This window comes from Setaria viridis, chromosome 2, assembly GCF_005286985.2.
Source record: "Setaria viridis chromosome 2, Setaria_viridis_v4.0, whole genome shotgun sequence".
Lineage (NCBI taxonomy): Eukaryota > Viridiplantae > Streptophyta > Magnoliopsida > Poales > Poaceae > Setaria > Setaria viridis.
Window position 1 is genome coordinate 368,683 of NC_048264.2, and position 22,548 is coordinate 391,230.

The 22,548-nt window shown below is 46.4% G+C and overlaps 5 protein-coding genes across 5 annotated transcripts; 2 read left to right on the top strand and 3 right to left on the bottom strand.

The window, feature by feature from the left end:
* The first annotated feature begins 45 nt into the window (after positions 1 to 45).
* Positions 46 to 9,154, top strand: LOC117845030 (suppressor of RPS4-RLD 1). Its single transcript, XM_034725902.2, has 23 exons — positions 46 to 247; positions 338 to 447; positions 1,025 to 1,626; positions 1,910 to 1,954; positions 2,036 to 2,137; positions 2,211 to 2,291; positions 2,447 to 2,513; positions 2,706 to 2,806; positions 3,410 to 3,517; positions 3,767 to 3,837; positions 3,925 to 3,981; positions 4,627 to 4,735; positions 4,949 to 5,029; positions 5,566 to 5,652; positions 5,731 to 5,937; positions 6,738 to 7,039; positions 7,116 to 7,202; positions 7,349 to 7,448; positions 7,786 to 7,877; positions 7,982 to 8,020; positions 8,111 to 8,201; positions 8,441 to 8,538; positions 8,619 to 9,154. Exons 1-23 carry the CDS (start codon positions 132 to 134, stop codon positions 8,905 to 8,907), a joined length of 3,042 nt encoding a protein of 1,013 aa, XP_034581793.1. The 5' UTR covers positions 46 to 131; the 3' UTR covers positions 8,908 to 9,154.
* LOC117845031 (pentatricopeptide repeat-containing protein ELI1, chloroplastic) lies at positions 9,130 to 12,164 on the bottom strand. Its single transcript, XM_034725903.2, has one exon. The coding sequence runs from the start codon at positions 11,832 to 11,834 to the stop codon at positions 9,933 to 9,935; it is 1,902 nt and encodes a 633-aa protein (XP_034581794.1). The 5' UTR covers positions 11,835 to 12,164; the 3' UTR covers positions 9,130 to 9,932.
* A 142-nt stretch (positions 12,165 to 12,306) lies between these two features.
* LOC117845039 (eukaryotic translation initiation factor 5A) lies at positions 12,307 to 14,607 on the bottom strand. The gene is made up of 6 exons (XM_034725912.2): positions 14,453 to 14,607; positions 14,180 to 14,327; positions 13,062 to 13,184; positions 12,920 to 12,976; positions 12,756 to 12,830; positions 12,307 to 12,657 (listed from the first exon to the last, which is right to left on the bottom strand). The coding sequence occupies exons 2-6, from the start codon at positions 14,303 to 14,305 to the stop codon at positions 12,550 to 12,552; spliced, it is 489 nt and encodes a 162-aa protein (XP_034581803.1). The 5' UTR covers positions 14,306 to 14,327; positions 14,453 to 14,607; the 3' UTR covers positions 12,307 to 12,549.
* An 826-nt stretch (positions 14,608 to 15,433) lies between these two features.
* LOC117845037 (mavicyanin) lies at positions 15,434 to 16,693 on the top strand. Its single transcript, XM_034725908.2, has 2 exons — positions 15,434 to 15,806; positions 15,936 to 16,693. The coding sequence occupies exons 1-2, from the start codon at positions 15,632 to 15,634 to the stop codon at positions 16,352 to 16,354; spliced, it is 594 nt and encodes a 197-aa protein (XP_034581799.1). The 5' UTR covers positions 15,434 to 15,631; the 3' UTR covers positions 16,355 to 16,693.
* A 3,637-nt stretch (positions 16,694 to 20,330) lies between these two features.
* On the bottom strand, positions 20,331 to 22,054 carry LOC117846146 (GDSL esterase/lipase At5g03600). The gene is made up of 3 exons (XM_034727263.2): positions 21,939 to 22,054; positions 21,214 to 21,833; positions 20,331 to 21,110 (listed from the first exon to the last, which is right to left on the bottom strand). Exons 1-3 carry the CDS (start codon positions 21,985 to 21,987, stop codon positions 20,586 to 20,588), a joined length of 1,194 nt encoding a protein of 397 aa, XP_034583154.1. The 5' UTR covers positions 21,988 to 22,054; the 3' UTR covers positions 20,331 to 20,585.
* Between the last annotated feature and the right edge of the window lie 494 nt (positions 22,055 to 22,548).

The window sequence follows — 22,548 nt, forward strand, 5'->3', positions numbered from 1 at the left end:
CAGAAGAGAAGAGAAGAGAGGCAGCAGCAGCAGAGGAGAGCCCCGAATCGCAAATCCCCTCCCCCCCACCGCTTGCTGGTTTCGCCCGTTACCCACCGCGCCGGCCGCCGGCGACCGCCGCCGCCGCCGCCATGTCCTCCGAGCGCGCCGAGCTCGCGCGCCTCTGCAGCATCCGCAACTGGTCCAAGGCCATCCGCCTCCTCGACTCCATCCTCGCGCGATCCCCCTCCTCCATCCACGACCTCTGGTATGTGTGCCGCTCCTCCCCCGATCCGCGGGATCTCCCTGATCTGTTCTGCCGCCTCGGGCCCCCTGACCCCGCCGAATTCGCTCGCAGCAACCGGGCCTTCTGCTACTCCCACCTCGAGCTCCACAAGCACGTCGTCAAGGACTGCGACCGCGCGCTGCAGCTCGACCCCGCCCTGCTCCAGGCCTACGTCCTCAAAGGTTTGCTTCGCGCTCCTGTTGTGCTGTCCCTTGTTTATCGCAGCATTTTGTTCCTGCGGCTTGGCGTAGTTTGGCTTCAGTTGGTAGTGGCGGGATTATGTTTCGCTTGTTTAGTCTATGTATGGCTCTGCACCAGTGTACTAGATGTACGTTAAGTGTAATTCTGTATTGTTAGCTCACTCGGGATTACTGATTCGAGTGGCTTCAGTGTATAGGAATTACTGTTTCCAGATAGTGTGCACTAGACGCAGTGTGAATCACATGACGTTAGTACCCCCTTTTTTTTTTTCAACCAAGCATTTTACATTTTTGTATTAATGAAAATAACAAGTTTCGGCCTCTGGAATCAGCGACACCTTTGAAAAACAGTAATTCTTTCAAGATCTGGGATCCTCTGGGTAGAAATGTCTAATTGCTTTTTCGAACTTGACGGCAAAATACAACTATCATTTTCTGTAAACACCCTTTTTGATAATAGCATGACTCCCTGTATAGCGATCTATCCGTGTAATGTGGAGATTATTCTGAAGCAAATGTTACCTGTAATCTTTACACTATTGTTGTGTTTTGTTGCCAGGCAAGGCACTGTCTGCACTAGATAAAAAAGAGGATGCTCTGGTTGCTTGGAAGCAAGGATATGAAGTTGCTGTCCGTGACACAACGGACTTGAAACAATTGCTTGAGTTGGAAGAATTGGTTTCTTCTGTTAAAATTTGTGAGACAACTGAGCCTGCAGATAGTGTCATGGATGCATCGCCTTGTGATACCAAAGTTGTTATCTCAGAAGATCGTGTTGTTGACACGTCGTCCGCTGCAACTACAATGGCTGATACAAAAACTGTTGTCTGTGAAGAGGCCATTGGTAATTCCAAAGTTTCATCAAATGGTGATACCAAGTTACCGAATCATAATAACAAAGTGGACAATAATAAAGTTTCTAGCAGTCCAGTGAAAGACAGCACAAGGACTCAAGCTCCCAAGAAAGCCCCCAAGCCAGATAAGAAAAACAAAGCAAAAGCAGTGAAAGAAATAAATGGCCGAGCTGAAGATGTGACTGACAGAACAAGTTCTGATGATTGCAAAACCATATCGCTGGATCAAACACTCTTTGCCACCAAAATTTCAAAGTCATCAAAATCCATAAGCTTGGACTTCCGACTTTCCAGAGGCATTGCACAGGTATTTTCGAATTATTCAGTACAATGGCATCTGCTGTAGCTTCTGAAGGAACTTTGCTTAAAAAAATATTGTAGTTGATACCCTCATCAAACATCTGAATGCTGGCCAAGGCTGTATTTCTAATTCTTGCTTACCACTGCAGAAAACATAAGAACTAATTAGCCATATTTATTTGTTCAAAATGGTTTTATGCCTCTGACAAAAATATTCCGGAAGGTGCTGAAAATATACAAAGAGATGCTATATTATTATGTTAAATAATTTCTGAATTACACCTTTTCAGGTAAACGAAGGAAGGTATGACCAAGCGATATCCATTTTTGACCAGGTTTTGATCTATTACCACAATTGTTTGTTTCATTATGTCTATGCACAGAAGGAACCTGACAATTTGCAATTGACCGGTTAGATATTGCGAGAAACTCCTACGTATCCTGAGGCACTGATCGGGAGGGGCACAGCTTATGCATTTCAAAGAGAATTGGATTCTGCTATTTCTGATTTCACCAAGGTAGAACTTTAAATATTAATTATGTCTTCTGTATCTGTTGCGTAAAATGCGAATGACCTCAATTTGCTTGCAGGCTATACAATCTAACCCATCAGCTGGGGAGGCATGGAAGCGACGGGGACAAGCTCGCGCTGCTTTAGGAGAGTTCAAGGAGGTATACCTTCTGTATTGTCTAAATTTCAGGACTTGTTTTGATTGGTTCAACAAAATTACAGCCTGTATTTAGTCAGTGAGAAAAAAGTGATTACAGATCATCTAGTAAGTCATTTTTTAAACATGGAGCTATATTGCATTTGGATTACTTTTCAGGCCATTGAGGATTTGACCAAAGCATTGGAATTTGAACCAAATTCTTCTGATATTTTACATGAAAGAGGTTATTCACTTACTCTTTGTACTCATGATTGAATTATTATCACCAGTGGTGCCACTTCTCATATATCTTTTGATGGGAACAAAAAGACAATAAGTCTTTATGCTCACTTCATGTATTTTTAGTAATATAAAGCTGAAATGCTAGAGCATGCCATCTACTCATTATTCTGATAGCATATCCTGACTTGTGAAGGAATTGTGAACTTCAAATTCAAGGACTACAACTGTGCACTTGAAGATCTTTCAACATGTGTGAAGTGTGACAAGAAGAACAGCTCTGCTCACACTTATTTAGTAAGTAAATGTTTTAACACCAAGTATTTCTTTTATTATTCCCTAGTTGGTTGTCCACAACCTTCTAAGCATTTTGTCCTATGATCAGATGGGAATACTTCCTTTGAGATTCTTTTTTTTTTTTTACTTTGCGCGAGTTTTCTGCCATAGTGTTCTTTCATAGTTTCCTCCACCATTGTCCTTCCACAAAGGCCATTTCATCTAGAATCCTTTCTTTGTAAATTAGTATAATTTTGTAATCCAACAATGTCAAATTCAGCGTTGAAGTATGTTAAAATTTGAGTAATCCAATTGATGAGACCATAGAACAACAGTAGCAGCAGCAAAGCCCTTTAATCTCAAGCAAGTTGGTTAGGCTAGAGATGAATCCCAACAAGAGCTACGAATAAAGAGGATACAAGAGGGAACAAGGTATTAGTAACAATAATAAAGTCATGGTGAATTTTGTTCAAAAGCATGCAGTAGCGCATTTACTGCTCAATTTTTGTTAGTTTTGAGGCAGTTACTAATCTTGCTTTTCTTATGAACTTGTAAACTTGAAACAAGAAAATAAACCTTGTCTTTTACACTATTTTGTACGATAATTCCTTCTTATTGTTATAGGGTCTTACTCTTTCAGCACTTGGAGAGTACAAACGTGCTGAAGATGAGCATCTTGTTGGTATAAAGTATGATGAGAGTTTTCTTGACTGTTGGGCTCACCTTGCTCAGGTACATTCCGTTATCTCCAACACAGTGTGCATTGCCATGTCTTTTTTTCTTCTTGTCTTATATGTCTGTTGTAAGCATATTTCCTTTCATCAAAACTGCATGAAAGCCACAAAAAAATTGAATTGGTTTTAGCATAGCATAGTTTTATAACCTGTTTAGACTGTAATGAAGCGTATGCTTGTAATTTTGTACTACTGAGATCTTTCGAGAGTAACTGATTTATTGGTACTACCATTGCTTGTGTTGTAGCTTTATCTTGATTTGGCTTATCCAGAGAAGTTGTTGAATTGCCTTGAGAAAGCAATTCAAATTGATTCAAGGTAAACTATTGTTTTTTGTCATCTACCCAACTGAATTTTTTTGAAATCTATTTGGTCAACTGTTTAATTTATTTGGTTATTTCCTAGGTTTGCAAAAGCATACCATCTTCGTGGAATCCTCTACCATGGAATGGGTCGACATAGGTATCCTTTTCACTGATTCTTATTTCTTATTTATGTCATAGAGATGCCTTCTCCAGGCACTAACGTGTGGCCTGTTTAAGCGATGAAACATATTAAGTTGTTTACTTCTCTGCTGCCTGTTTGTTGTTAGACCTTTGCTTAGTTGGGTATAATTATTGGCAGTTTTTAGTCATTGCTTCTTAATGTTCAGCATGGAATCAGGTGCCTTTTTTTCCTTGTGTACTTATGGTTGCTGGTGTGGACATGTGGTACATGATTTCCTATAGGAATGCTGTTTTTTATGCGACTGCGGTGCTTTATTTTCCTTCCGTACTGAAACATTTGGTGTTTAGGAAGTTACAGTGCACAACTCTATTTGAGCAGAGAGCACAAGTGAGATTTTGTAACGCAGACACCACTGTCTTGAGTTGTATATGATATACAGTTTATGATTGGCATCTTGATTTTTTTTCTTTCCAACATGAAGGCTCTTTAAGTTATCTTATATAATAGATGCCCAAGCTGTTCCTCCCATCATAGATTGATTCTTCCTTGCTTAGTGCTAATATATACGGTTTTGCTTGTACTAGTATCCAATTGCTCATCTCAAATGCTGGACTGGTAGCTTCCTAAGATGGTCCTTCACCTTCCCTTTTTTTTTTGCAGGAGTGCTATTAAAGAATTATCAATTGCTTTGACATATGAGAGTTCAAGTATAGAGTGCCTATACTTGCGTGCCTCATGCCATCATGCAGTTGGAGAATATAAACTTGCGGTATGCCACCATCTGATTTGGTGAATTAGCATATGCTAACATCTTCACTAGAGATTATAAGGATCTATCTAGGATGCATGTATCATTGGTTGCATACATATATATCATTATGCTACTCTTTTCTCATGTTCTATTTGAGTAGCAGCATGTAGTCAATATTTTCAATTGACTTTGTTTCGTCATGATATTTATATATAATTTCTTTTTGTGAAGATAAAAGATTATGATGATGTACTCGATTTGGAACTTGATTCCATGGATAAATTTGTGTTGCAATGTTTGGCCTTCTATCAGGTATGCAATTTCCCCCCTCTGCCCTTTCAATGCTTGTTCTGTGGAGCTTGTTCTTTTTTTGAGGAGTCAAAACCATGTGTTTCTGTGATAAATTTCAAAGCCATTTAAGAACATGCAAAAGAATTTTTTTTCCTGTCAATGTCACATTACTAACTGTGTAAAAAGATGCCCCAAACAATAAAACCCTAGTTTCCTTTTATTTATACTCAGGAAGATGCTAATCCACAACTTATCATGAATCTGCGCTCCTGTAGAATCGCAGGATCTGTGTATTTTACACTTGCAGTAGCCATGTTGATCTTATATTTATATGGAACCACCTGGTTCTTTATGTAGATTATAATTTCTTCTTGGTAAACTTACCTGCTGTTTTCTTGCAACAACTACCATGATCTCAGCTCCAGCTTCTTTTATTAAATACATACCCTTTGTCTGCGGAATGCTATTTTGCAGACTTCATTTACTGCCCTAATTTATAAGCATCTTATTATTTCTATGCTGTTAATCATGATTCTTGTACCTGGTTCTTCTTGCAGAAGGAAATGGCTCTGTATATTGCTTCAAAGGCCAATTTAGAGTTCTCTCAGTTCAACATTGATGATGATGTTGACCCACTATTTAAGGTTAAGATTATCTCGTATGACTGTTGCATTTCTTTTGTGATGCTTAAAACTTATATAGAGCTTCTATATGGACAATAGGAATATTGGTGCAAACGACTACACCCCAAAAATGTGGCTGAAAAGGTTTATCGCCAGCCACCATTGCGGATCTCATTGAGAAGTGGGCGCCTTAACAAGCAAGACTTCAAATTCACAAAGCAGCAAACCACCCTTCTTCTAGCTGCAGACTCAATCGGGAAGAAGATCCAATACAATTGTCGTGGCTTCTTACCAAATCAACGTCAGGTATCCCTCTTGAAGCTTTACATTTTCTTATTGCTTCACCGTCATCCAATTTATCATGTATTTAATTGTTCAACTGCTCTAAATGGAAGAGTGCTGCACCACAACCTCACTTCCTGTATTTGTTTGAATTATTGATTGATTGCAATTAAGGATGGGATAGATGTCCACCTAGAATTTTTTAGGAGTTCAGTGTGACATTATTTGAGAGGTTGACGACAGCTAATATGGTGAAACATCGATGCTTACAAAAGAGGAAGTATCTTGTGATGCTTACCTTGCTTTTCTTTTGTTGATATACAAGGAAGACGTGGTGAGTTTGTTCTACTCCATCACGTGGGTGATTGCATAGAACATTCTTGCTGAGGATATTACTGAAGGATAAATAAAGCTTGCTGGGAGAATAGACATTTATGGCTTTTTTGTTGGTCATTTCTTATCTGGACAAGTTTTGATGAATGGCCTTTTATATTACTGCTATGAGCTGTCTCTCTATACATGCTAGCATAAGTTGAGCAATAGAGTAGTTCTGAGCTGCATGATGGTGGCTAGTGATGTACTAGGTTATGAGCTTCCTTTTCCCCATCATGTTATGCATGTTTAGAGTTCATACCAGAGGGCTTCAGTGTCTCAGAATTATGGAATGTGTGAGTTGTGTACGGATTATTGGTTGTTTCAGTTCTTACAGTTTCTAGTTGTCATTTGTGCATTTTAAAATATTATTTATTGTGATACTTCTGTTTTATTGGTACATTGTGGTCGAAAGTTTCCTGTTTTGCTAACCTTCTATTTTCCTTTTGTAGTACCGCATGGCTGGGTTGGCTGCTATTGAGATTGCTCAGAAAGTGTCCAAGGCTTGGCGCTTTCTAAGGAATCCAAAGAACATCGCAAAGTTAGTTAGGAGAAGAGATAAGCTTAACATGAGCCAGAACAGGGGAGGTTATTGTAGCACCAGCACTTTGTCTGGTTCTCCAACGTCCAGCCCAAATGAAGAGAGGGTCTTCTCTGGTATCTCTCTCTCCTGGCTGGATGTCTATAACATTGCTGTTAAGTGGAGGCAAATTTCTGAACCTTGTGATCCAGTTGTTTGGGTCAATAAGCTGAGGTGAGCTAAATGCTTTTACAGGGAATAAATTGTTTAACAATTTTCTTGCTTAACTTCTTTTCTTTTTCCATACCAGTGAAGAGTTCAATTCTGGTTTTGGATCTCATACCCCAATGCTTCTTGGTCAAGCAAAAGTTGTTCGGTACTATCCATATTACCAAAGGTTGGATGAGGCTCACCATCTTTTACTTGCTATTTGGTTATTTATAGTCAGTAGTGGTCTGCCTACCCCATTTTGCTGGGACTAAAAGGCTATTTCGCTGCCGTTGTATAGTTACTAATGGTTTTATCTTATTTTCTCTCATACAGAGTTTTGGAAACTGCGAAGACCATAATGCTTGACTTGAAGTATGTCAATAATGCAGAGGACCGTGCGATCTTTCTTACAGATATTGAAAAGTTGAAGAAGGTAAGCTATGCAGCAGTCTGTCGAGCGCCATGAGCTCATGATCATATCAATGTCTCCTTCATTTAGGGTGATCATGTAGATTAGTGATTACTTCAGAAAACTAGTTGACTTTATTTCTAGCATGTTTCGAAATGGATTTGCCGCATCAGGGTGGTATAGTATCTGTTTTTGCTCCATTAGAGATATATCTTAGTGCTGATTTCCTTTTGGGTAATTGGGTGTGTTAAGATGGCTAGGAGTTGATTGATGCCCGTAGTATTTTTAGTCATAGTGTTTTGGTAATGTGAAAGTTATTTTTTTCCGATAATCAATTCTCTCATGAGAATTACTACTGCAGATAGAAGTTGCATCGTCATGCTCAGATTTGTACCATATAGTTGGTGAGACCTACTGGGTTGCTACAAGATGTGACAGTATGGCGTCTCAGGGGTAATTAACTCAATTTACCTACATCAGACTGCAGCTAAAGTACTTAAAAAAGAGTATTGCTCTATTCTTGCGCTTGCATATTAACACAACATGTGCTCTTTCAGGAGGCGTCTTGAAGGGACAAGAATTACCACTCAGAACATGCAAGTTTCCTAGGCACACCTTTTTTTTTTGTTTCTCTTTCACTATATTCTGCTGCTATCCAGCTTACTTGTGTTGATGGTATTTTGCAGGGGCAAGACAGGATTTGACTTTGCAATACGAACACCTTGCACACCATCAAGATGGGAGGAGTATGATGAAGAAATGACTGCAGCCTGGGAGGTACAGTTCTGTTTATTGTAACATTGCTTATGATCTACAATTTTACTAAGAATTGGAGAAACAGGGAGTTTACAGAGTATGGTATTCTACAACTGTAATACACCAGATTCCTTCTTTGATCACATTTTTAGCACATGAACCGATTGCAATTGAAAAGTCATATCAGACCACACGTGTGCTTAGATTTGTATAATGCTTGTATCTATGATGGAACCTTTGACCTTTTCTGTGATCTGCAGGCGATTTGTGAAGCATACTGCAATGACACAAACCCCACACGTGACCCCGGCACGCTTGATGCTGTGAAGGACGCGATATTGCGAATGACATATTACTGGTAAGGATTGCAACTTCCACTCTCCCTCTCTCTTCATTTCCAACAAAATGTGTCTAATCAATGTGGGGGGCTCTTTTCAGGTACAACTTTATGCCTCTCTCGAGAGGCTCTGCAGTTGTTGGCTACATAGTGCTGCTAGGCTTATTCCTAGCAGCAAACATGGATGTTACTGCCAGCATTCCACCCGATGTCCAAGTTGATTGGGAGGCAATTCTATCTCCGGATCCTGACGCATTTGTTGACGCCGTCAAGCCCTGGCTGTACCCATCCATAAAAATAAGCAGGTGCTTGAAAGATTACACCGATGTCAGTTGTGCTTTCAGTAAAACAGGATCCGTTGTGGCAGCACTAACTTCTGTTGACCCATAGGTTACAGAATAAATTTGAGCAAATGCTATAGGTTTGCTTTCAGTTAGCGTCTTTGTTTCACCATACCTCAGCTTTGCCTAGATTGTCGGATAGACTTGCAGATTGCTTTCAGTTTGTATGCTTCAGACTTGTATCCAAGTGTGCTGTAATGTTGTAACACATAAAAAAAAATAAGATCATTCATTTTGATTGGAACAAGGTTTGTGTAATAAACACCGGCAATAATTCATGAAACGTTTGCACCCTCTGTGAATGTATGCATTGGAGAACTCATGTTCTTTTACACGTCCTGCTGCTTGATTACGAAACAACATAAGCGAGATATCTATTACATTATTATCATCCTAACCGTATGCGCGAGCAAGGCAGACCCAGAAGGCAACGACGCCCGCGACAAGGATGGCAACCAGGCAGGCCATGGCCATGAACACCCAGGTGCAACCATAGGAGGCCACAAGAGCCCCTGACCACCAGAGGGGACGCCGAAGCCGACGTTGACGAGGGCGCGCGCGGCGGGAAGAGGTGCATGTAGCCTAACACCACCGCGACCAGCGCCGGCAAGATTCCTCCCAGCATGATCGCCGGCCCTCGCCACGGGGCGCTGGCGGCGAGGGCGGGCACGGGTCAGAGCCGCGGAGATGCCGAGGGCAAGGCATGGCAAGAAGACGGACACCAGCCCCAGCGCAGGACGTTCAAGCCTCGTCTCTTCCCCGACCGTGGGTGAAGACGGCGCCGACAGCATCACCCGCCGGAAAACTCGGGGTATGCCCGCCTCGTGCAGCTCCACTTCCCTGGCCGCCCGTGCATACGGCAGAGGGGGCGGCGGCATCTCCCGCCGATGTCCGTGGCGATGGCTTTTGCACCGTTATCCAACCTCTGACATCCTATTCCTCTTTTTTTTTTTTCCTTCTCTCTCACAACAACATCCATCTAACCAATGCAAGCTGAAACTAAAAGGTTCAGATTTACCCGTTGCCGATCGACTACAACTCTGCATCTGAATCCAGCTGCCATGACGTTGAGCATCACCAGTAATCCCCGCAGCTGCAGGCCCCGTCGACGAAATGGTGGAACCTGTTCCTGTCCCTGAACACGATCCTCCTCCCCGTGATCTTGGACACCAGCTTCATCACGGCGTGGCAGTCGGCGCAGGCCCGGAGGTTCTTCACGATCTTGATCGTCTCCCCCGGCGGCGTGCTGATGAGCCCGAACGCGACGGCGAGCTTCTCGCTGTGGACCGCCAGCGCCTTCTCCTTGGCGGCCTCGTCCAGGTCGTGCAGCACCAGCTCCGTCTGCGGCACGTGCCCGTGCTCCCTCACCACAACGCTCATCACCTCCTCCAGCTTGGCGTAGATCTCGTCGGTGCGCGGGTGGCTCGTGTCGCCGGCGACGAACTCGCTCACCCGCCGCCCGACCTCGATGGCGCTGCACCCGGGCTCCTTCTGGATGCCGCTCGCTTTCATCATCGACCGCACCCGCCCGACCTCACGCCAGTTCCCGACGGCCGCGTAGATGTTGGACAGGAGCACGTACATCCCGGAGTTGGCGAGCCCGTTGGCGACGAGGTAGTCGGCGATCCGCTGCCCCAGCGCCATGTTCTTGTGAAGCCGGCAGGCGGCGAGGAGCGACACCCACATCACGGCGTCGGGCTTGACCTTCTTCATGCTCTGGACAAGGTCGAACGCCTCTTCTATGAGCCCTGCTCGGCCGAGGAGGTCGACCATGCAACCGTAGTGCTCGATCTTGGGCCCGATGCCGTACTCCTGCTCCATTGACTTGAACAACTTGCGCCCTTCGTCAACCAGCCCGGAATGGCTGCAAGCGTTGAGAACGCCGATGAAGGTGATGTCGGTCGGCCAGAGGCCCTGCGCCCGCAACTGACTGAACATCTCAATTGCCTTTCTGCTGTGCCCGTGCATCGCGTAGCCGTTGATCATGGCGTTCCACACGACGATATCCTTGCCATCGTTCAGGCCATTGAACACGGCGACGGCATCCTCCAGGCTCCCGCATTTGTAGTACATGTCGATGAGCGCCGTGCCGACCCTGGCGTTGAGGCGAACTCGAGGGCTGTTCTTCACGAACGAGTGGAGCCACCTCCCGGACTCTGTCATGCCAAGCTGCGCCACCGCGGAGAGCGCCAGCACGACCGAGACCTCGTCGGGCTCGACGTCCGACCTCAGCATCCGCCGGAACAGCCGGAGCGCCTCGTTGGGCCGCCCGTGCTGCGTGTAGCCGTCGATCATGGCGTTCCAGCAGATGAAGTCCTTCCTGGGCAACCCGTCGAACAGGCTGCGCGCGTCGTCCAGCGCGCCCATCTTGGTGTAGCAGGTGAGCATGGCCGTCACGGACACCACGTGCGGCTCCGGCTGCATCTCGTCGAACAGCGCGCGCGCCGCCGCCGCGTCCCCCGCCCGCGCGTACATGCCGAGGAGCGCCGTGGCGACGTACGAGTCACCGGAGAGCGCCAGCTTCACGGCGTAGCCGTGCAGCGCGCGGCCGAACGCGAGGCCGTTGCAGGCGGGGAGGGACGCGGAGAGGGTGTGCGCGGTGGGGAGGAGGCCCCGGGACAGCATGTCGGAGAGGAGCGCGAGCGCGGGGAGGTGGAGGCCGCGGGAGGAGTGCGCGTGGATGGCGGAGGTGTAGAAGACGGCGGTCGGGTCGGGCGCGCGCCGGAGGAGCGCCACGGCGAGGTCGAGGCGGCCAGACGCGGCGTACGCGCGCTGGAGGCGGAAGTCGACGGCCTTGTCGCGGTCGACGCCGGCGCGCACCGCCGCGGCGTGGAGCTCGGACGCGCGGCGCGCGGACGCGCAGCCCGCGAGCAGCGCCGCCGCGCGGTCCGCCGTGAGGGTGGCATGCTGGCCGCCGGCGGGCGACTGTCTGGCCGGGCCGGGGGACGGGAGCAGGGCAGCGGCGGCGGTGGACATGGGAGGCTGACGCGGCGAGGTAGGAGTGGCTCGCTGGCCTGTAGCTCATGCTGCTTATCTTTAAAGTTCTTCACCGAGCGCAGCCGCAGTGAGCGATATTTGTTTAAAAGATAACTAAAGACACCCTCATTTAGAATATAAATTAACGATTTTAAATGGTGAGAAATGCCAAGTTTATGGATGATCTTGGAGGTGTCCAGTCTGAGATGCAAATTTTCAAAACAGAGAACACGGAATGAAAACGCGGATCATGCAGAATAGTGTAAAAAAAACAAGGGTTTGTGGCAAACATTCGTACTGTAGGCAAACATATTTCATCGACTTCTCAATCTCATCTGCCTAAACAGAAAAAACAACTACACATTTGCATCAACAAGTTGGCTTGCTTCATCTGCTGGAGGAGCCCACTACACGTTTCACCACAAGTCCACAACCAACCCTAACAGATAAATGGTGGCAAATCCGAATCGAATAATGCAACGAATCTATATATATTGCAATTCACATTGATGAGTAAACCAGAATTACACCATCCACTTAAGTTTAAAGGGATTCCAGAGACAGACAACCAAGTAGAAAGTAACACCTCAAGAATTCGGGGATAAAATAAAACCACAGATAACTGAAATGCCTATGTATGTATCGCAACTAAGCTTCAGAACACTCAGCAATAGACCACATGTATCCCAGGCGGACAGCAGGAGCAATGAGTGGCTTAGTTCTTGCCACCACCAATCTCCTTCAGAGAACAAATCTGTTCCTCACCCATGGCGGACTGCACAGTCAGGATAATGTCCTTCCCTTCATCATATCCACTTCTGATCTGCAAGGTTGCACGTAAAGTGAGTAAGAGAGTTGGCACAGAAGCAATAGAGGCTAAAGCTGTTGTGCCATTGACCAAGTTTGAGCTAGCGCACTGACCTGGGCTTGCAGAGCTTCATCAGTGGGAAGCTTCAGGTCGTCCTTAGTGTTGCCACTCTCAGTCAAAAGGCTAACCTGTAAAATGGCCTCCTTGCTTGTTATAAACAGGAAGGCATTGCCAAAGTTGCTGAATGAAAGAAAGACTAGGTTGGAAGCAAACATACATATCCGTCTTCAGAAATGTCAATCAGCTGATACTCAGTACGATTAACATGAGGAACCTGTATGATGCAAGTGGGAAACAAAAGGTTCAAACAAATTCTGTGCACTTGTAACTGAACCAGAACGTGAGACTTGATAGCTTACGTCGCAGTTGTGAGATGAGGGAACAATATCCTCAAGCTTCTTTCCATTGAAAATGTCAATGCCGACAAAGTGGCACTTGGCGTGGCCATGCTTCCCAGTCTTGGAAGTGGACACCTCAACAACCTAAAGAGAGTATACAGGAATTATTGTCAGATCAAAACTTGTTGGATTGCAAGATCTAAAGAGAGAATATGGCTACCGGATGTACAAACTATAAAGGAATATGGTGTGGCAAGCAAACATAGGGTAGTAAGAAATATTGAAATCCAGTATTCCAGTATGAAAACATGTATCAATCCAGACACTGATGACACAAATTGAATGGCATGTCAACTCATACCAGCATGAACAGATAATGAATTCAGACAATATTTCATGCATGAAGGACATTGCTACAGATAGCAACTATACAGAGGGAAGGTGCTGGGAGCAAAAGTGATAAAAAAGAACTCCCTTGGCAAGTAGAAGCATACAAACTACATGGAAATAGTCCTAGTTTAACCAGCATTGCAGATCTAAACATGTCGTTCAGAACTGCAGAATAAACAGTGCAAGGAGCATTAAATTCTTGCAAAAAAGATATGAACTCTCTGCTTTCTCCAAAGAACCTTGCTGGATTTTTTTGCAGTATTACAAATATGTAACTGAAACATATTCATTGACGGTCAGGACAGGTATCCTGTTGACAGCCAGGGTTAATTTGTGGTTGAACCATTCATCATTAAACAAAAAAAAAGTCTAGACAGATTCAAAGGAAGACATCCAGAACCACAACAGGGGAGCCGCAGATGCCTAGGCAGCCCCAAAGATCACGTAATTCAGATACAAATCATGACCAAGACTGAAACTATACAAAGCGCATCGAAAGATCAAAGCTTTCTACTACACTGCAAAGTCGTCTTGCGGGTGAATCTACTGGATCCGTCTCACACTTGGGACGCCTCTGAATCCGCAAGTAACCGCAAGTTTCAGAGCGCACAAATCAGTACGGGAAAACAAAATAGATATCAAAGCAGTTTGTCCGCGACACCTCTAAATCAACAAACAATAGGAGATTTGTGTTGCCATTAATTCTTTATGGTCGTAACAAGCGAGAGGGGGATGCACCGGTACCGTACCTTGCAGGGGCGGTTCTTGATGACGATGAAACCGTTCTTGCGGATGGTGCCGGCCTGCTGCGGGTAGGTCTTGGAGGCGCCGGCGTCGGCCTTGGACTCGAAGTGGTGCTCCTCCGAGTCCGACATGTCGGAGAATCTAAAAGGAGTCCTGGTAAACACAAGAACAGCAGCAGCAAGAAGCAGAGCACAGGAATATTAGAGAAGAAACAAAAACGAAGAGAGTTGGCGAATTTCACCAAGAGATCTGAATCAAGGAAAAAAGCTGATGCTCACCGGCGGAGAAGTGGGGAGAGGAGATGCAGCGACGGATGCGAATATGGGATTGGGATGGATCCGCAAGACTAGGGTTCTTGTTGGTCGCCCCTGCCAGATTTTTATCTGAAGAGAAGGGGGACGTGTTGGATTGGGACTGTTATCGTTGTTGGGCCGTATCTCGTAGATAGCCCATGTGTCAACTGGATGGAGAGTCCTCACGAGATACGGCCCATGAGTTGACGGGCCGGCATTCTTCTCTTCTCGATTTCCTTCTCCGCCCGTCGAGCCCGCTAGAAACAAATGCAGCGATCGAAATCGAACCCCCTGAAAAGAGAGGAGCCGAGAAAGACGCAAAGGACTCGAAAAGCCATTTCGATGAGGATGTTGCTTGATGGCTTGACGTGAGCCATTTGCGTGCTCGGAGAGACAAGGAACAAGATGTGTGTAAAAGGACCTCCTTTCCTTGCTGTAAAGGATGACCAACAGACTAGCAAGGTAGAGGAGACTAGACAGGGTGACAAGCAAACCTTCCAGCCAAGCAAGAAACACAAAGTGTAACAAGTAGATGAAAGTGTCTCTGACGCTGCTTTTTCGTTAGATGAAGCGTGCATACAAACCTTGCTATAAATTTCCATGCATGTTGAAATTAAGAATGCACGGGTACACGTAAGTTGCTTACGAAACACTGCAGAGCTTAAATGGGCAGCTAAGCTGGTAGGAAGGAAAGAAACGAACGGCCAACAAAAGCTAGCAGTGTACGATCCTGCATCATGACCATACAGATGATGCTGCTGCTGCTGCTGCTGCTTGGCTGAGAGATGGATCCAACGATCCATCCATGAATTACTTTTTTGTTTTCGAGAATAGGAGACCAAGCAGCAGATGATTGCTGCAGTAATTTCGCCCAGCATTGCAGCAGCAGATGCGAAGAGGCGTGCATGTTACTGTCTGACAGGCGAGGGATCTGCTTCTACTTATAAAAATGCAGCTCCACCGATCCCCTGCCTCTGTCTAGAGGGTTCTTGCATTTGCGGCACCAACTCAGCTCGTCGTCACTCTCCTCGCCTCACTGTCCCACTCCCACCCACCCGCTGGCCGCTGCTCATAGATAGATTCAGCAGCTCCTCTCCTCCTCCAGCTCACCCGCGCGGTCCATCTCCCATCCCATCCGTCCCAACTAACTCTCTGAGAGACACGATGGAGATGCGGCTGGCGCTGGCCCTGCTTGTGCTCGCCGTGGCGGCGTCGCAGCTGCCGTCGGCGGCGGAGGCGGCCAACTACACGGTGGGCGACGAAAAGGGCTGGAATCCCGACGTCGACTACACGGCCTGGGTCAAGAAGCACAAACCCTTCTTCAAGGGAGACTGGCTCAGTAAGCTGCTCCTCCGGCTCCTTCAATCTTCTTCCATTCCGTTCCAATTTCCGTTCAAGAAATTGAACAAGAACAACAAAAGCTACCTAGCTCGGTGCTGACAAGCAGAGAACGAATCCATTGTTGCAGTCTTCGAGTACCAGAACGGTCGGTCGGACGTTGTGCAGGTGGACGAGGTCGGGTACGACAACTGCGACAAGGCCAACGCGCTGAGCAGCTACAGCAAAGGACACACCTACGCCTTCCAGCTCAAGGAGGCCAAGGACTACTACTTCATCTGCAGCTACGGATACTGCTACAACGGCATGAAGGTCCACGTCACCGCCAGGTCCACCGGCTCCTCCCCCAGCTCCTCCTCCGGCGGCTCATCCGATGATTCCTCCTCATCCGACGATTCCTCCGACGACACGCCCTCGCCCCCATCCAAGAAGTCCAAGGCCAAGTCCAGTGCTGCCTCGCCGTCCCTCCTCGCCGGCGCCACCCCCTACGCGTCCATTATTGCCGCCACAGGCGCCGCCGCCCTGCTCCTCAACAGGATTATGCTGTGATGAGTGATGACTCTGATCCATCCATTCAGACATCAGAGGTCCATCTATCCATCAGATCGGTTCAGTTGTGCTATAAGATTCTCTTCTTCCTTTTTTTCCTCTCTCTTCTTCCCTTTCAGATCTCTAGCTGCTCCTCCTCCTCCTCGGTTGCGTGATTATTGGTTGGTTCTTGGTCCCATTTTCCTTTCTCTTTTTTCCTCTCAACTTTTACTAGCTTTCTTTTCAAGTGGAGTTCGGTAATGCTGCTACTGTAGTAGTAACTGAGTTGTCGATGCAATTTTCAAACAAGGTTAGTGTAATGTCAAGTGTGAAGAGCTTTATTCATTCATTTACACCTAATTATCTTTTTTTCCCGGTACAAATTATTCTGCTTTTTTTTATTTTGCCGCATTTCCCGCATGGCATGATAAGCAGATCGATGAGAAGCTGCATCCAGCAGCAGCAGCAGATGCAAGTGGCGACATGCAGGCCCATGTGGCAGCCATGTGCCTCCTGTTTCTTCGGTTTTTTCTTCATACTGCGTATGCTTGCTGCTTTGTTTGTTTACAGTTGAGCAGTAGCACTGCCTGTACACTACTTTTTCTCACTCCTACTCCACTGACTTGCTGCCTCCCTAACCGCACGTGCTGACGTGCACCGACACCTATCGAATAACCAAAAGTTAAAAAAAATAGCCATTACTTTTCAAAAAAAATTGCCATTTTGCTGGCACTCTTTTCCAATATTTCTACTCATTTACCTTGTCAAACAAAAAGTTTGTTTCCCTAATAATGGAAATTGTCCTTGTAACTCCCTACTGTAATTTAAATTAAATTTGAAGTTCAAAATTTGTGTCATGCAACAGCATCACATCCTGTTCTACAAATTTGTACTTGAAGGAATTTTTCTATAATTGTTCTCGCAGGTTCTCATACCTTGAGTGCCATGTGAATCGAACCAATTTATCATCAATATAGAATAAGCCAAAATCTAGCATGCTAGGGAGGTTAAGTGGGCAAAGTGATGGGTATAGTATAAATAATTTTTTTTAATTAAAATAATCGGTACTGCTAGCGTCTGGACGTTCGATGAAAATTTTCCCATCGGACGCTCCGTTGCAACATCAAAACAAAATATCTGCAACATTGAAAATCTATGGTTGCAACATTGAAAAATATGCGGAGAAATAACTACGTCGTTCGACTCTGGGATAGAAAATTCCGCCACAACATAAACAAAACATTCACAGTGAAACATGTAGAAATAGTAATTAGAACATTGATGCTTAACTATTGCAACATATATCGAGCTGTCCAATTTTTTTAATATTCCGGATGTCCTAAAATAATCTCGGTACCTACCAATATTACAAATTGGATTCGAGCCACTAGCATAAAATATGTATATGTTGACCCACAACTTAAGCATGCAAGCTGTAAGCACAGCCAGATGCGTGATTTGCGTCGTTTAATAAGCTCTTGGTCATCTTTCGAACGATTATACGGTGTACAAATTACCAACGCGCTGCTAAATTATGGAATCGGAGGAGGCTGTGCAGAACAGAGAGAGTGATGCCGACCGACAGCTAAGCTGTTGCTGAACAAGAAACCAATGGAGAAGAAGGAATGGCTCAACAAAAGAAGGCCAGGCCCATTTGACTTTGCAGCCCAAGAATAGGCCTAGAGTACACACAGCCCAGAGAAAGGTAGTTATAGGCCGGGCCCAGTTATATGGATAGGTCTAAGCTTTTTTGTGGCCTAGTTTGTGATGGTTAGAAGTTAGAACGAGGGACCCAAAGATCCTTCCATGGATGCAAAAGAACGAGATCTACAACGATTCGATCGTGTTATACTACCTAGCAAAAATAAAACACCCAAACCTATCGTGTCAGAGCAACTTCAAAGCTCCCTTACAGCTTATATTACCCCCAAATCTTATTTAGGGAGAAAACCAGACTCCAACAAGTCCCCTATTCTTAAAAAAAAATACAGTGATGCTAAAAATCCTCATGTCCCCCCGCATATTTCCGCATGATGCTCCTCCCTCAATCGCCCCCGTTTCTCCTTTCTCGTGCGCATCGAGGTCGAGCCCACACCATGCTGGATGCCCTCCCACGCGAGGTTCGCCACGTCGAGGCACGTCACCATCACCACTAGGCCGCTCTCCCCCATTCCGTGCATCTGGTGGGGCGCCTTCTCGTAGTGGCGATGGTGGTCCGGCAGATGGGAAGTGACGTCAGGAGCCCCGTCACACGATTCCTCTACCGCCGCCTTCTACCTTTCCTCCACCGCCCACAATTCCGGCGAGATGGATGGCTAATGAGAGGATGCACCGTTGCAGTAGGGGCTGGAGGAGGCACGGCACTAGATCGTGCGGCCTAGTGTCAGGCCGTGGAGCACGCGATGGAGACGGACCTGGAGCGCGTCGTGGCACGTGACATGGAGCTTGGTGAGCGGCTCTAGCAGGTGGGCGCCAACGGCAGGCGGGGGTACAGGGCGTGCAGCGCAGAGGATGGGTGCGTGCTGCTGCTGCGGTGCCGGCACCTGCGTTTGTGCCGCGGGTGTGAGGTGGCTGCCGAGGAGTGCCCATAGACAGCAGCAGCTACTGCCGGTGCTTGAGTTCTGTGCAAAGGTCTTGGTGCTGACGGAAGAGATAAGGTTGCAAGTTGGCTTGATTAAATTGAGTAGTAACACATTGTGTTGGATTTGGTGTATCGATTGAATTTGTGAGATGAAAATTGCATGATGATTGCCCGATTAGACACAGAAGGAGGACATGCTGCTGCTTGCTTGCTTCGTGGAACAGGATATGCGAGAGCTGATGATATGCTTGGTCCGGCTGCCTCAGATCATGGCGGAGGAGCTCTTTTCTTGGAGGTCGTGAGAGACAGGGAAAGATCGTGAGGGGATGGTGAGGGCAGCCTAACTGGATTGGGCCCATTCGTGATGATGTGGTCTGTTTTGAAATATTGGGGAGGCTAGTTTTTGGAGATTTGCTGCGGGATGATAATATTTTAGAAAAAAAAATTTTAGAAGAGCCTCCAATATATAATTTTGAGGGAGAATTTTTTAGGAGACTCTTGAAGCTGCTCTTATTGTAGTTAATCTAGGGAGGCTACCCATAGTGGTAATTGTGAGTGTTTTGCGGTGTAGTCGTTTGCACCAATCTTCCTATTAGCTCTCCTAATAAATGGCAGCCGAAGATATAGATACGGTATATCTTCAGCTGCCATTTATTAATTCTATTATTCGGGAGAGATCAAACCATATCTTTGTCATTTACGAATAGCTGATTTTATTTTGCTACTGCCTTCTTCTAGTTCTATGTAAACAACTAGGACGTAGGAGATAGCACAACAAATCCAAACTAGGTAAGTCGTTGGTCCAGACGACAAAGCAATACGTAGCCATTGCTCTCCATATCATCAGATCATGTCGCGCGTCAAGAAGCATAGTATAGTGTTTTTTGTTCTTAGCTGCTCTTGTTGTGATGACACAGTTTTCTCTACTTGTAATGCAGATGGTAAGTCGTGGTACGCGAACTAGCCACCCAGCCAAAATCTGATACGCGATAATACTTGTTCCTTACTTCCTTGTAGTTTTTGATATGTGTTCTTTGTATCATCACAATATTTTGAGCTGACTTCTATGTTCAAACCATAGGATCTTCCTTTTCCATGTGCTGAGTTATTACTTTTACAACCTTAAAGTTTTTGCTAATGCTCAAATTATATACCACCCCCGTTCCTTTTTAAATTAATGACGTTCATACCAAAAAGTTTAGCCGCACAAAGCTCCTGTATCTTTGCTTTGTTTTTGTGGTCTACTAATTAATTGGTGCGGGGATGAACGCTTATCTCTCTCACAAAGAAAAGTTTTGTTTCGTAACAAGTCGTCGCGGTTCATCCTTAATTTGTATTTTGCGCAAATAAACAAAAAAAAAGAAGATTATGGGATTGCAGAAGTAATTAAATTGAGCAGATAAAAGATGATCTACACATAGTATGCAACCAAACGAACAAGATATATTAAGATGGTGTGACAGCATTATCAGCACAGTTGATCGATGATGACAAACTATAGCATTATCAACACAGTTGACACCAAAACCTAGACCACCAATAAGCATGGACGAAGAATTGTTTATTCCGTAAACTACTAGCTAGCTAGGCACCTAATCCGAACTGACTAACCGAAACTATCTAATCCAAATCTTCTCGTCCATTTCTGTTATTCCAATCGATCGATGGCCATCAGAAGTGCTCGAGGTTGGAGACTCCGAGGAACGCCATGATTGGGCCCTGGAGCAGCTGCATGACGGCCCTCCATCCGGCCTGCGTGGGGTGGTCGTTGTCCCAGAAGAAGTACTCCTCCGGGTGTTCGCAGAGCGAGTAGCGCCCGTCGAGGCCGCAGTAGTCGCCGGCGTCTTCGTCGTTGGCCTCGCAGCAGGGCCGGAGGCGCTCCTTGAACTGCTTCCCGTAGAGCGTCGACCCTTCCTTGGGCTCCACCAGGTCCCTCACCACGCTGTTCACGTCCAGGAGCATCACGTCCTCCTCGCCGCCCAGCCGGTCACGGAGCGCCGTGTTGTGCACATCGGAGACCCAGTTGCGGCTGTCGTCGCAGGAGCTGTAGGGGTCGCTGGATTGCCTCGTCAGCCACGGCGTGCAGCCGTACGAGATCACCGTGTTCACCAGGACCTTGGGGACGCCCAGGTCCTGCAGATCCGACACGATGCTCGCCAACTCATCGATCACCTTCGATATCGTATCGTTCATCGCCTGCAAATGCAATGGGATTAAATATAATGATCCATCAATATTCTACTACGTAGATGTGTATATACATCATATACATACAGCAAATACCCAGGATACTACTCACGTCGTTATTGGCGTATGCGTAGTCGTCGCCGGAGTAGGCGAGGAGCGCCACCGAGTCCCTCAGGTCCTTGCGCTCCACCACGCCGTCCCTGATCAGGTTCCTCAGCTGCTGGACCTGCGCCCTGAGCTTGGGCACGCCCGCCGGCGTATCCAGCGCGACGGAGCCGCCGACGGCGAAGTTCAGGCCGGCGGCGTCGATGCCGTCGTCCCAGTCGTCGTACGTGTAGGGCGGGGGTGACTCGCTGCGGCCCATGATCTTGGCCAGAAAGTCCGGCTGCACCAGGCCGTCGGAGAAGCGGCCGCTCGGCTGCCTGCCGTGCGCCGTGTCCGACATGCCGAAGGGGGAGCGCCACGAGCGGGAGCCGTAGCCGAGTTGGGGGTCCGAGTCGCCGTTGCCGGTGTCGGCGAAGTCGTCCCCGAACACCAACAGCTTCTTGGGCTTGGCATCAGCAGGGGGGCTATCGGTATCATCATCATCATCAGAAGGGGGGCTATCGGTATCACCATCATCATCAGTAGGGGGGCTATCGATATCATGATGGTGGCCGTGGTGACGGTGGCGCCGCTGGGACGACACGTCGCCGGCGGCCACCGCTCGGGACTCCGCCACACGGCTTGCGCCTGCATGCATATGCAGCCGTAGGTAAGTAGATGCAACAACACATACATATCACATGCATGAGATATAACGGTACGAATGCTAATGTTGACGATAGAGTAGCTTACTGTTGAGCAGCAAGAAGAGGACGAAACAGCTAACGGCGAAAGAATTCATGGTCGAGAGGCGAATGAACAGATCAGATTTTTTTTCTACGAGAAAGGAGCTGAGAGAAGTTTGGCTCTCTGTGCTAGGGAGGGAACACGTACGAGTTATTTATAGCCTAGCACCAAACAAAATTAGGGATTTTGAAGAGCTCTATCTCTAGCGCTTATTTGTTTTTTTATCTGTTGCGGATTTCAAAGAGCTCTATCTCTAGCGCTGTATCTTAACTACATACAGAGCTTTATCTCTTAACAAAATGAGCTTTTTGAAGTTTGGCGGCCCGAGGATGACGCGCGGCATCGAGCTGAAGGTGGAGCCGGCCCACCTGTTAGCGATCGCTACATTAACTGAGACGCCACCGTCCAGCGCGGTTAGAGACATTCTGATTCCGTTCGATGTGGATTCCAAGAAATGAGCTTTTTTTTACACAGTACTAAGTAGGATTTTGTTGCATATCACGTAACAAAATCCATTTTTAACTCTGCATTTAACTCTCTATCCAAATTGTTAAAAAAATTTCTCTCCATATTGAGTTACTCCCTTCAACAAACTATCCATTTTCCACCCTCCAAA